This window comes from Engystomops pustulosus, chromosome 2 (genome assembly GCF_040894005.1).
Source record: "Engystomops pustulosus chromosome 2, aEngPut4.maternal, whole genome shotgun sequence".
In the NCBI taxonomy this organism is placed as follows: domain Eukaryota; kingdom Metazoa; phylum Chordata; class Amphibia; order Anura; family Leptodactylidae; genus Engystomops; species Engystomops pustulosus.
Window position 1 is genome coordinate 180230574 of NC_092412.1, and position 14272 is coordinate 180244845.

Genomic DNA, 14272 nt, shown 5'->3' on the forward strand with positions numbered 1-14272 from the left:
CAGCACCATCATGTAAGGAACCAGAGCCTGTACCTCATTCAATCATTATTTCTGGTTCATTTGAATATGGAAAGCGTATAATTTATGAGTGTGAAACTGGGTGAGTAAAATGAATTTCAGTATATTATATTGTATTGATAAGATTTTAATAGCAGGGCATTTTCAAGGTAATTTACTCTACAGAGTTAGGCCCCATGGACTCGACCGTAGGGGAACGTACATATGTCCCCCATAGGCCCCCAAGCTTGCGCCGTACATATGTCCCCCATAGGCCTGCAATGGGCACATGGAGCGAAACAGTGTCACACCGTGGCATCAATCCACTCTGTACATGGGAAAAAGATAGGACACGTCCTATCTTTTCCCATCTTACGGCCCTGTTTGCCATGCATCCCTATGGAGAGGGGAGGGGTCATCCCTCCTCCTATCCATGGCTTTGAACGTATGACCACCTGGCAGGCATACGTTAGTGTACATGTAGCCCAAATCCCTCCCCCTACATGGAAGTCATTAAAATATGTCCCCCAAAGTAGTTACACCTACTTTATATAATTGTAGCATAACACTCCTCAGAAAATGTATAGAGATGTATAGAGCATGTATGCAAGTGTATGCAGCAATGTCTAGTTTGTGTCCCTGTCTAGTTTGTATAGCACTGATTATAACATAATGGGGCACATTTACTTACCCGGTCCAGTCACAATCCCGTGGCGCGTTGTGCGGCGATGATTCGGGTCTGCTTGGATTCGCTAAGATCCGTGCGCCCGATATCCACCACATGTCGCTGCTGCGCCGAGGTCCGCCGGAGTTCACCTTCTACTCCTCGTTGCATGTGAGTGCTTGATCTTGCGACACAAATTATTTTTTAAATTCCGCTTTTTTTCCGAATCTGTTGGGTTGTCCGACGGCCAGGCCCCCCCATTTCTCCGATAGTGTGCGCCAAATTCCCGGGGCAATTCAGGGCAAATCAGAAATCGTCGGGAAACCCGGCGAAAGTGCTTGATTCGGACCCTTAGTAAATGAGCCCCAATGTCTGTAACTGTACCCCTAAATGTCACTGCTAAGCCTGTGCACTGTGTACAAAGCAATTTCCCCCCCCACGGGGATCAATAAAGTTATATTATTGTTATCCCACTAAGTTGGTCTAAACAATGCCTCCCCAGAATTCATTTAAGCTTATATAGTGACTCCACTTTGATTAAAACATGTACAATACTGTAATGTCTTTCAAATTACAATATATTATGCCTGCGATTAATTATAATAGTGTACTACATGTGGTACATAAATGCATCACCAGAACCAAGCTTAGTGCGTATATACAGCACCAAGATCCCTTTACACACACATATGTATATATAGTATCCCAAATGATTTTACATATTTACAGAGCTCTCTGATTCACATTCATATAGTACTCCTATAATTCAGCATGTAACAAAATCAATGGAAGAAGCACTCCTGATGAAGTAATAGGTTCCTGTATTCTCCCATGGTAAAAAAACACACATTTTTTCAGCTCTTCCATGGAGTCAATGTCAAGTCACCATGGGTGAATAAAGGAACCTATAAAGCAGTGAAGGCGAACCTTTTAGTGGCCGAGTGCCCAAACTGCAACCCAAAACCCCCTTATTTATCGTGAGGTGCCAACCAAAAATGAAAGCAGTAAGTTATTGCTCCCCATTTTTCAACAACTTTTGGTCATATTGGCCTCCTGAGGACAAGATGGAAAATTTCCATCATTTTATCTTTTTTCCAGTGTCCCTCTGTACAGAACCAGCAGAAGGTCCTCCATAGATAATTTGGCCCTGCCTACTCAACCTCCCTCTTCCTACAGTCCCAAGTAGAGCAGCAAGATTTACTTAAGAATATGACTGAAAGCAGCATCTTTTAAGTTGCTTGGAACTGCAGGAAGATTCTTTGAGTCTTGTCTGGTGTGCTGGGGCGATGGCCTGGGTGCCCACTGAAAGGGCTCTGAGTGCCGCCTCTGGCACCCGTGCCATAGGTTCGCCACCACTGCTATAAAGGAACCTATACTGCTTCCATCGATTTTGTTGCATGTTGGATTCATTAGGAGGCTGGAGAATCAGGCCCCCAGGGAGATGGCACCTTTTTGGGTACCCCTATAATTAATCTAGGCATACTGTTACCCCATTGATGCATATAGATCTATATACAGTGATACCTTACAGAGAGATCCATATATATTATGATAGCTTACAGTGAGAGCTATAATTTGCTCCTTACAGGGGGATCTATATACGCAACCCCCTTACAAATTGATATAGATATACACTCACCGGCCACTTTATTAGGTACACCATGCTAGTAACGGGTTGGACCCCCTTTTGCCTTCAGAACTGCCTCAATTCTTCGTGGCATAGATTCAACAAGGTGCTGGAAGCATTCCTCAGAGATTTTGGTCCATATTGACATGATGGCATCACACAGTTGCCGCAGATTTGTCGGCTGCACATCCATGATGCGAATCTCCCGTTCCACCACATCCCAAAGATGCTCTATTGGATTGAGATCTGGTGACTGTGGAGGCCATTTGAGTACAGTGAACTCATTGTTATGTTCAAGAAACCAGTCTGAGATGATTCCAGCTTTATGACATGGCGCATTATCCTGCTGAAAGTAGCCATCAGATGTTGGGTACATTGTGGTCATAAAGGGATGGACATGGTCAGCAACAATACTCAGGTAGGCTGTGGCGTTGCAACAATGCTCAATTGGTACCAAGGGGCCCAAAGAGTGCCAAGAAAATATTCCCCACACCATGACACCACTACCACCAGCCTGAACCATTGATACAAGGCAGGATGGATCGATGCTTTCATGTTGTTGACGCCAAATTCTGACCCTACCATCCGAATGTCGCAGCAGAAATCGAGACTCATCAGACCAGGCAACGGTTTTCCAATCTTCTACTGTCCAATTTCGATGCGCTTGTGCAAATTGTAGCCTCAGTTTCCTGTTCTTAGCTGAAAGAAGTGGCTCCCGGTGTGGTCTTCTGCTGCTGTAGCCCATCTGCCTCAAAGTTCGACGTACTGTGCGTTCAGAGATGCTCTTCTGCCTACCTTGGTTGTAACGGGTGGTGATTTGAGTCACTGTTGCCTTTCTATCAGCTCAAACCAGTCGGCCCATTCTCCTCTGACCCCTGGCATCAACAAGGCATTTCCGCCCACAGAACTGCCACTCACTGGATGTTTTTTCTTTTTCGGACCATTCTCTGTAAACCCTAGAGATGGTTGTGCGTGAAAATCCCAGTAGATCAGCAGTTTCTGAAATACTCAGACCAGCCCTTCTGGCACCAACAACCATGCCACGTTCAAAGGCACTCAAATCACCTTTCTTCCCCATACTAATGCTCGGTTTGAACTGCAGCAGATTGTCTTGACCATGTCTACATGCCTAAATGCACTGAGTTGCCGCCATGTGATTGGCTGATTAGAAATTAAGTGTTAACAAGCAGTTGGACAGGTGTACCTAATAAAGTGTCCGGTGAGTGTATATTGTGCCCCTTACAGATATTTGAAAATATATACTATGCTCCTTACAGATACAGTTTCCCTTACAGACATGTACAGATATATAAGTTGCCCCTTACAGACATATAGATATTTACTCGGGACCCAATTAAGGTTGATGGGGGCCCCTGGACGCAAAATATGGTGGAGTCCCCCACTGAATGCAGCATACATACACATCCTGTTGCTCACTATCCACGATCTCCCCAATAATACATCTACATACAGCCGCCACACCCCAGTGATAAATCTACTTACAGCCTACTCGCCCCCAGTAATACAAATCTACATATAGCCGCCTTGCCCCAAGGAATACATCTACATACAGCTGTCTCGTCCCCAATAATACATATACATACAGCCGCCTCGCCCCCAGTAACACGGCTACATACAGCCGCCTCGCCCCCAGTAATGCATCTACATACAGCCGCCTTGCCCCCCGTAATACATCTACATACAGCCGCCTCGTCCCCAGTAATACATTTACATACAGCCGCCTTGCCCTCAGTAATACATCTACATACAGCCACCTCAATCCCAGTAATACATCTACATACAGCCGCCTCGCCCCCAGTAACACATCTACATACAGCCGCCTAGCCCCCAGTAACACATCTACATACAGCCGCCTCGCCCCCAGTAGTACATCTACATACAGCCACCTCGTCCCCAGTAATACATTTACATACAGCCGCCTTGCCTCCAGTAATACATCTACATACAGCCACCTCAATCCCAGTAACACATCTACATACAGCCGCCTAGCCCCCAGTAACACATCTACATACAGCCGCCTCGCTCCCAGTAATACATCTACATACAGCCGCCTTGCCCCCAGTGAAACATCTACTTACAGCCTCCTCGCCCCCAGTAATACATCTACATAAAGCCGCCTCGCCCCTATTAATACATCTACATACAGCCGCCTAGCTCCCAGTAATACATCTACATAAAGCCACCTAGCTCCCAGTAATACATCTACATACAGCTGCCTTGCACCCATTACTAAATATACATACAGCTGCCTCACCCCCAGTACCAGTGACAATACAGCAGTAACAGTAACATACAGCAGATCCAGCACAGTTTCCTATTACAAATAGTAATAGGAAACTGCTGTATCTGCTGTATTGTCACTGTGAGCATACTGTCTCTGGCTGGGAGCTTTGTGCTGCAGGATTGCTGCTGTGCATTGCTCCAGCCAGAAACGGTCAGCTCACAGCTGACTGTCTGGGAATCCCCCACCAGGTACTGGGACTGGGAAACATATGAGCAGCCACAACGGCACAGTACCACCACTGCAAAACTAGCTGTCACTACCTGGCTAGGAGCAATACACTGCAGCACTGCCTCTGCGCATCGCTCAGAGTTCCAGAGAGAGACAGTCAGCTCAGTACCTGGGAGCGACGGTGCGGTGCCAGTACAAGCCAAGTACAATACTCATATAATGACTGACATTGTCATTGTCCAGATTGCCCATGCCCTGGGAAGTGGCATGTACCAACCAATGCTAGAAACGGGCCGTTTAATAGCAATATGTTTCACCCTTTTACATATTACAACATGCTAGTCTTACTAGTTCTGGTGATTTAGGGTTCCCTTATGCTATAAGATAAAATAACTAGTCTATGATTACTGATTATTATGTTTATTTTATTTCCTTGTTGGTTGCCAGTCAAGTAGAATAGTTGTTCAGCAGTGAAGAACTGTTGCCTTAAAACTGTGGTTCCCAACCTGGAATACATGTATCCCTGGGGTTACATACCGTCTTCAGGGAAACATACTACAGATGGCTACAGCATGTCCAGTAGTATGTCTGGGCATTCACATTCAGTTTAAAGAGAACCCGTCATGCAAAATAACCCCCCTAAACTAAATATATTTTCATAAACTGCCATTAGAGAGCATTGCCTCTATCCCTTCATTGTCCCTCTACATGCCTGTAAACCTAAGCAATGAGGTCCTAAAGCTAAATGCAAATGACCTGTGAAATGTCTAATGAAGCATTAGCATATTCAAGCTGTCCACTCTATTCATGAGTGGGAGGCACAGCCACACCCCCAGTGCTTGACTGACAGCCTGTATAATGATGTGAGGCTGTATAATGATGTGCTTCCTGGTGCTGGTGGCCACGCCCCCTGCAGCCTGTGTGTGCATGTGTGTGTGTGTTTAGAAGGGATACAGCAGCTCCAGGCAGCCATGTTACAGCAGAACATGTCAGATTCATGTGTAGCTGATGTCTGTGTCCCTCACCTGTATATTAGGAGGATGCAGCATGTCAGCAGATGCAGCACACACACTAGCAATACTTTACTATACATTACACACAGACATGAGCAGGGGAAGGAGAGGGGAGGGGTAACAGGGGTGACATCACTGCCTCTGACCATGTGACCAGCCTCATTTACTTGATAAAAAATATGTGATTTTACAATGAATAATGTATGTGCAACACCCTCGCCGATGCAATGGCGAGGTAGTGCTTGCGAATACGTCCCACCTGTAGGTAACATCACATTACACTACATGGTCCTTATAGGATCAAGGGGAAATTGCAGTGGTTAATCCTGCCTGGCAAGGCAGATGTTAATATGTGATGTAATTTCTATTATCCAATGATATGTGTTGCATCCTGTCTCTGTGCACTGAGAGGTAATTGGAGGAGCAGCCACCACCTGACCAAGGGAAGGTAATAAAACCTCTGGCCAGGAATGTTCTAGAGAAGTCTCTCCCAAGAGAGAGAAGAGAGCAGTCTCTCCCAGAAGGGAGAATAGACCGGTCCTAGTCAGGCCCTCTGGGTCTGCAGGACACAAGCAGAGAGTAGTTAGCTGAGCAGTAGCTCAGAGTCTCTAGCACACCAGACCAGTGCAGGAAGAGCCTAGCCCCTGCCTGAAGTGGAAGATTAGACTAGAGCTAGTGTAGTGAGGAAAAGGGGTATCATCCTACCTTCAAGGGTGATACCTGAAGAGTTCCAGGACCGAGCTGAAGCATCCTCTAAGGACACAGCTGCCTCCCAGCCTGCGTTTACATCCAGGCTGGTCCTCTACATCCTGTGGCTACCTCCAAATACCTCTCCAGTACTCCACCTGTTAAAGGCACGTTTGCTGCGGTTCCTGCGGTTCAAATAAAGAACTGTAAGTTGTTTTCTTCAACTTCTGTCTCCGTCTGGTCCCTGCTAATACGGCTGCCTTCATCACCGGCACCCTGTCCATCACCCAGAGACTCACACTCGGGACACTAAGGGGTTGCCCCAGGGAGATCCGCTATAGCAGCCTTTCCCTCATCATTTCTTGCCAACACCACCCTGCTGGAGACCTGCCAGGCTGTAGGACAGCCCTCCGGTTCCCCCGTACCAAGCACCGTGACAATAGCGTGCTTAGGCCGCAACCGCCAGCCACTCCGGTACCGTGGGCCCCGGCTGACTCCAGGCCTCACCTCAAGGGCTAGGCCCCGGTGGGGGATGTTGCATATGAAATAACTAGATAAAGGCTGGGATGGGATCCTTGTGAGCTGCTCCAACAGGTAGAGGTGACAGGACTAGTGACACAGACCTGATGACAGGTGTCCTTTAATTAATCTGCCATATGTCAACATTTCTTCAATAAGATGTTATTTAAAAAAATGTTCCGGTGTGAAGAAAATTTCTCATAAGTGTCATATGGTCCCTTAGAAATCATATGGTCCCTTAGAAACAAGACTGTGTCCTTGCTTCCGGCCACCTCTGCTGGAGTGATTGCACAAAGAAAAAACAAGTTTCTGAAAATTAAATGTCCGAGGAGTTACTCCAGGTCCCACAGCTGTCCTGTAATGATGAACGCTGAATCCAGGTGGTCAGGCAGGACTCAATAGCACATATCTGGCCACTGCTGCCAAAATGTGGGGTGGTCGTATCCGAGGAAGCTATCTCATTTCTAAGGGACTACATGACTACATTTTTGAGAAATTATCTTCACACATGAACATTTTTTTTAATAACATCCAATTGAAGAAATGTTAACAAATGGCAAATGAATTTAATTAAATGTGAATGCCCAGATGGGAATACCCCTTTAACTAAACTTATCCTCTGAACTTCACCAGTGTGCATGTAGGTGATGTCTTATCTCTTAGTATACTTTTTACTGCCAAGTTTCAATTAAATGCTATTTCGTCACTTGTTACTGTTATTTTATCATAATTAAAGGGGATGTCTGGGACAGGATATTTCATTTATATGGGCCGCAGGGGTTTAAAAATATAAAAAAAAAAACCTATGCTCCTAAATCTCCAGTTTTGACAGTGATCTCTGTTTGTATACAGAGGCTCAGCAGTAATTTCACATTGACTGCGGGCATCCACCACACTCTGCAGTGGCAGCCTTTATTGGGCTATTGGTGTTGGGTGGCGTTTTGCTCAACTGTAGTGCTGTAGAGAGGTAACTATAGGTTGTTTGTTATTTTTAGACTCCCTTAGGCCTATTAATAAAAAAGTCACTCTTAACAACCCCTTTAAAAAAATTTAATGTCCCATTAAGAGGCTTTCTTTAAATTGTGATGTAATGCTATATGTGGATTGATTTGGAAATTTAGGTTTTTGCTTTTACATATTAAATAAACAGGGCATACTGTAACTAAGATTTTTTTTTTAACATGCACAGCCTCAGAAATTGCACTGATAAGACTGACAGTGAAATGAGAGTTTAGTTGGTTAGTATTGAAATTGTTGCTGGTCCTGAAAGACTTCCTCAGCATACATGTATTTCATACTGTGGTTATTGGTAAATGCTACGGTTTCTAACACTTATTTATACTTTTTCATATTATCATTTTAGGTACAAACATAAAAACGTAAACTACAGAGAGTGTCAAATAGATGGATCTTGGAGTTTGCCAATTCCTGAATGTGAAGGTACAGTAGTAAAATAGTCTACTTCTTATATGCATAAAGGATGTCAATCTTTGTTATTTAAAAACCGGAGTAAATTGTCAGAAAGTAACTTATTGACTTAATCATGTCTATGGTAAAACATTAATTTAATTAATTATATAAGTTAAAACTTATTATTGTGTTGATGCTTTTTCAAATTTCTAGCTTTCAGTCCGGCCAAAGGTTGACACTGTTTATGTCTAGAGATCGCTTTTCAATTATCATCTTATTATCATCTTAGGCAGGAATACCAATATAAGTTTATGAGGGGTATTTGGCCAGTTTATCTGTCCATCTTTGTTAAAATTCACCGACTGCGTTTATTTCTATGCCAGCAGATAAAAGCTGCACAGGACCCTGCCGGATACATCACGGGTGCTGGCGTATGATAAATGACCCCCTATACCTATAAAGAGATAGCTGTGCTTTTCACAATGACCTCCACATAGGTCACAAAGAAAGTCTAGTACGCTTCTCCACTTAAGTTAGTGAGGAACCTCAAAACTAAGTTTTGCATGACCCATGCTGCCCCAATTAAGCTTATTTATGAACAAATGTTAAAGGGGTTGTCCAAACTATGTTGAATATTATATATGCTGCACAGAGGGGGATTTGAAAATCTTTTAATGCCTGGTCACCACTAGAGAAAATGAAAAGCTTAAGTGATGAAAAGCTTAACTTGGCACAAATGACATGTAGAGTTGAAAAGATGTGACTTTCCTTGCCCGCACTGATGCCACTCTGATGAGAGTTTATACAAAATACTTAGGGTCTAGTGGCAATAGGGTCATGACTGCTGCAGGCTCAACTGGAATCATCACCTAGTGTTCTAGGGACATCTAGTGGTTGTGTGATAGTACTACACCTGAGCTTGGAAACCGCAGAAACATTAAAGAGAGGATATACTGAGCTACTAACCAAATACTGTACAATGCACTTTGCTGATCTGTCACAAATTATTCTGGTGTCCGTAGGAAGTGACAAGCATTTTTACTTTTTTTATTAACAATACTAATAGAAGTTATATTTTATATATTCCCCTTATTCCTCTTGTCAGTGAAAGTTCAAGCAACTCAGGGGAGGATATGAAATGTCCTTTCTAGAATTACTTATCTAGAATGTGCCATTATGCCAAGTGCCAGTGTGCCATCTGGTCCTGCAAAAAAATTACATGTTAGCCAGTTCATATACTGAAGTATAAAAATAAGTGACATGTCGTTATTGAAAGTTTTTATAAAGATGGAATTTTTTTTATGTATTAAAACACAACAATTGAGAGTATAACAATATTAACTATATACATTTAGTAGTTTGTATTTGCACCTACCCAAAGATTAAAAGGGATGTGTAATTTTACCAGCACAGTAAAAAATGGTGAAACTTCATGTGAAACATTTTGTTTCACGCTTCCCAGTACATTGAACTGAATATTAATTTGTGCTAGGAAGTACAATTTGTCCTACAGAAAATTAATTTTCATGTAGCTCTTTCAGTGAAAAAAATTAAAAGTAAAGTTTGAACAGTAAAAAAGCAAAAAAAAGGAAATAAGGCCCGGTATTTACATCATCAGTTTTGCCTATATGAAGATGGTGTTAGGTAGCAGTCCTGGAGAGTGTTGTAGGTAGAAGGACTTTGAATCCAAATACAATCCTGGACTATAGATACATTTTTCAAAGTACTCTGTGAGGTTAAAAGATTTCACACATGAATAAACATGAATGCAATAAACACAGTTTTGCAGGGCTTTTACCTAACACTATGGCCCAGATATATAATTGGGACTGTGCCAGTTTTTTGCACTAAAGTTTGCACTAAAAAAAATGGTCTGTAAGATCTCACATGTGTGCCCGAAGTCCAGCTAGAATGCTGCAATATAAATGCATTTTTTACAAGTCCAGCTGCTACTAACAAACACAGGTATGGTAACACCTAACACAATCTGCAGCTTTGTGTAGTCAAAACTGTTGACAGATTCCCTTTAAGTCTTTGCAATGTAGCATAGTTTACCACTGAGTATAAAATATTCTATATTATTCGACTTAGACCGAGCACAATGCTACGGCTCTGTCATTGTATCACAGATGGCGTAGTGCATATGTAAAGCTATCTGGTGCCCTGAGGTCTGCTCTTGAATGTTTGGTTGAATTAATCACCCCTTTGGTCACTTCTAAACTGATCGTCTTTCCTGAAGGCTACCTGTAAATTGCAGTGTCCCGCCTCTCTCACATACTGGGTGTAATGAAACATTGGGACGGTGGAATATCTTGCAAGATACACATCAGATCAAAAAACCAAAAACAAATGTGTCAAATATTTTTCAAAAGTCTATCCAATGGTACCAAACTTGGCCCCCAATCCCCTTGTGGTGGGGCACGGGTAAACATAAAATTCTTAAATGGAAACCCCAATTTTTTTGTTGCAGGTTCTGATTTACCAGGAAAATTTACCATAGTTACACCTTGGTCTTTTTCAATTTTGGTGTGCAAATGTGTGCAAAAATGGGATAATTTGCATCACATCAGTTACAAAATCTAAAAATAGAAGTATGCAATATTTTTAAAAAAGCCATCCTATGTTACCAAGTTTGAGCACTTATTGTTGAGTAATCAATATTTGAAAACTTTTTAAGCAACAAGAAAAATCCCCATTTTCAGAGGGAGGGAGACTTAAGTTAATTAATTTCGCAATGTGTGAGAGGCAAGGGTACTCACACTAAACCAGCCCCCAGAAAGAGAACACAAAACTATTATGTCCACATTGTTGTTCCTGGGTTATGCTGAATATAGTTTCTATATAAAATATAAGATTCTATCACCTCACCCCTAGGGAGTGAAAAGACAGGGTCAACTTTAGTAACATTGGATAGATTTTTAAGAAATATTTGTCTTACATTTTTCAACCTGATATGTATTTCTCAAGATATTCCCTTTTTTGTCATCTGTCAACAAAAATGACTTGAATCGTAGATAGAATGTAAGCTTTCCTGGGGAATCTGAATCTACAATTTAAAAAATGGGGTTTTTAAGATTTTAAAGTTCACCCTTGCCGACTTTGGTTTTATTGGATAGATTCTTAAAAAATATTTGATATTGTGACAGAGTGTCTGGAGAAGTGGTGGATGGGGTATACATTTGCCCAAGGTACCTCACATCCTGGTTGCTTTTCTAGAAACATGTAGTTGTATGTCAGTTCTTTGCAGATTCCTCTACATTTAGGTTGTTAGAAAAATCTACTAGGGACCTATGTTGCTGGAGTGGGGAAGACACGGTGGGCCCCACTCCACCTGGACAGCCTGGGTTTTAACTGTTCTTATTACCTAGTCTACAGGTGTACTGGGCTAATTTAAGGAGACCAGTGATCAGGGCTCTCTGCACCTGGGGAAAACAACTGTGAGCCTACTGCTGTGTTGTTTGGGAGGTTTTGCAGTACGCACATTCTCTGGTAGTCAGGAGCCTGATGTCTAGTTATTGGCCTGACGGCCTTGGATTTATTCTTGTTATTCCTTTGTTTTTACTACTATATTTTATGGAAAATAAAACTGTGTGCACAGTCCGAAATTAATAAATTAGCCCCAGTATGTCTGCATCTCTCCATGGGGATTATTTACTTAGTCAAGGATTGCACATTCTTCAGACTGTTCGCCGGTTTCGGGATTTGCGCAGCTTTGACAGGTATTTAACAAGGGTTGTGTCACAGGCAATCAGATTTTGCGCAGCTGCGCTGGCTTTCATGCAACAGAAATCAGGGGGGGCGGGCTGTCGGACGATCCGACTGATTCGCACTGAGTGCAAATTGTTTTGCAAGACAATGCACTTACGTGCACCAGGAAGAAAAAGGTAAACTCTGTCAGACCTGAGCGGGGAAGCGACACATGCACAATATCGGGCTCACAATCTTAGTGATTCACAAGAGAGTGCATTATTGGCGGACAATGCACTTTCTGGGAACTCCAAGGAACGGGTAAGTAAATGTGCCCCAATAAGGAAGCAATGTAAATACCGGGTATGTTTTGTATTGATAGACTGAGTTGCCTGTATTGGACTAAACATAGAATATATTTTAAATGCATAAAACAATAATATTTTAGATTTCAGCATTTTAGTAATCTGCTTTTCTGTTACCAGGCTTTTGTAATGCGCCACCCAAACTTGACTATGCGGAATTGGCATTCCAGTATGAAAACGTGGAAACTTTTTTTGCTGGTACAAAAGTACAGTACACATGCAAACCTGGATACTATCGAGTATATAATTTTTCAAATGAAATAACTTGTTTGGGAAATTTGACATGGTCAAAAATCACTAATGAATTCTGTAAAAGTAAGTGTTTAGTGATTTTATTGTTATAAACATTTATAAGATTTTTTGAATTCATTACTAATGGTGATATTTTATTAAATAAAAAGTTAAAACTATCATGCTAATTAAAAGAACAGGCATCATACTTTTAAGACTTGCCCTAGAAATTTACTCTGTGCTGCACCATACATCATGAAGAGTCTTTTAGGTCAGTGACACAAGTTAGTTTCCCTGCTGGTTAACCACGGTGGCACTGTTGACTTCAGTCGTTTTAACCATTCTCATGAGTGCTTTCCAATTGTCATCCTCACATTTACTGGCACAGTGTCACGGGTGTTCCTGCGACCCAACGCCCGGGTCGCTGGTGCACCCATGCCCCTCTCCTCTTCCCCGAACCTCCGCTGGTTTACTCACCTCACCTCGATCCAGGGGTGGCTCCAGCGGTCCTGCGGGCACGTCCCCGGCTTCCGGAGATTTAACTGGCCAGCTTTCCAATAATTGAAGCTGGTCGGCCACCTGTATTGTTTAAATTCCAGCCCCTTCCTATGTTCCCTGCCAGATCTTTGTGCCTCATAGCCTTAGAGAAAGCTTTATCCCTATGCCTTGCGACTGTTTGCTGAATTCTCCTTGTGACCCCTGTTCCGTTCCTGACGCCGCTCCTCCGCTACCTGCCTCGACTTTTGCCTTGCTCCAGACTCCCATCCCGTGCCGCCTGTCCTGACTTCCTGTCTGTTGCCGACCATGATACTGTCTCACAATTCTGTACTTCGCCTTGGCCACCACCGCGGATAAAGCCGCGCCTGTGGAGCAATCATGTGATATAGGGCTAAAAGATATATGAGGCTATTAAAAGACGTAACACAGTCCCAGCTTTTCCTGAAGTGGACGTGACTTTCTGGTTGTAACATCAGCTATGGGTAGTCAAGCCGATAGCACTCAGGGTATTTAGTGCACAAACCCAGCCAATCAGGACATAGAACCAGAGTTTCTGCTTGTACAGAGATCTAATGCAGAGCAAGGCAGGGAATACACAGAGCACTGGAGCTCAACATACAGTATTCTACTACATCACAAAGAAAAATATATATTATAACATATATATTAAAACATGTCCACCTACACTACATAGAACAAAACACATGGCAGCATCACAGTATGTGAACATATATTTATAAATACGTACAAACAATGAAACCTCTCCAGAAGATCACCTCTCTGGAGGACCCCCTCCCTGAAGGTCTGTTTTTTTATTCAATGATTTATTTTTTATTTTTTTGCCATAAGGCTCTATGGAAGCTGCCTTTTATCTGCAGACCACCACTTTCCTGTGCAAAGAGATCTGCTGAAAGAGTTTTCACCTATGTATATGTATTAGTCATGCTTATGACATCACTCCAGGTCCTGAAGTTTTTTACATGCTGCCAGGACTGATATTCTCCTGCACTCACAGCTACTGATCAGGAACATGCACATCTGCGAGTAACCGCTCCCAACAACATCCACCTACCCTCCTCTCCACTGTCTAAAATGTCACAT

General features: G+C 42.7%; 1 protein-coding gene across 2 annotated transcripts in view; it reads left to right on the forward strand.

The window, feature by feature from the left end:
* Window positions 1-14272, forward strand: part of LOC140118962 (C4b-binding protein alpha chain-like) — a 124966-nt gene that overhangs the window by 60579 nt on the left and 50115 nt on the right. For both annotated transcript variants that reach the window (XM_072137459.1, XM_072137460.1), the window contains exons 12-14: window positions 4-100; window positions 8344-8420; window positions 12563-12757. In XM_072137459.1, coding sequence (XP_071993560.1) covers window positions 4-100; window positions 8344-8420; window positions 12563-12757 — 369 coding nt within the window. The remainder of the gene's footprint in view (window positions 1-3; window positions 101-8343; window positions 8421-12562; window positions 12758-14272) is intronic.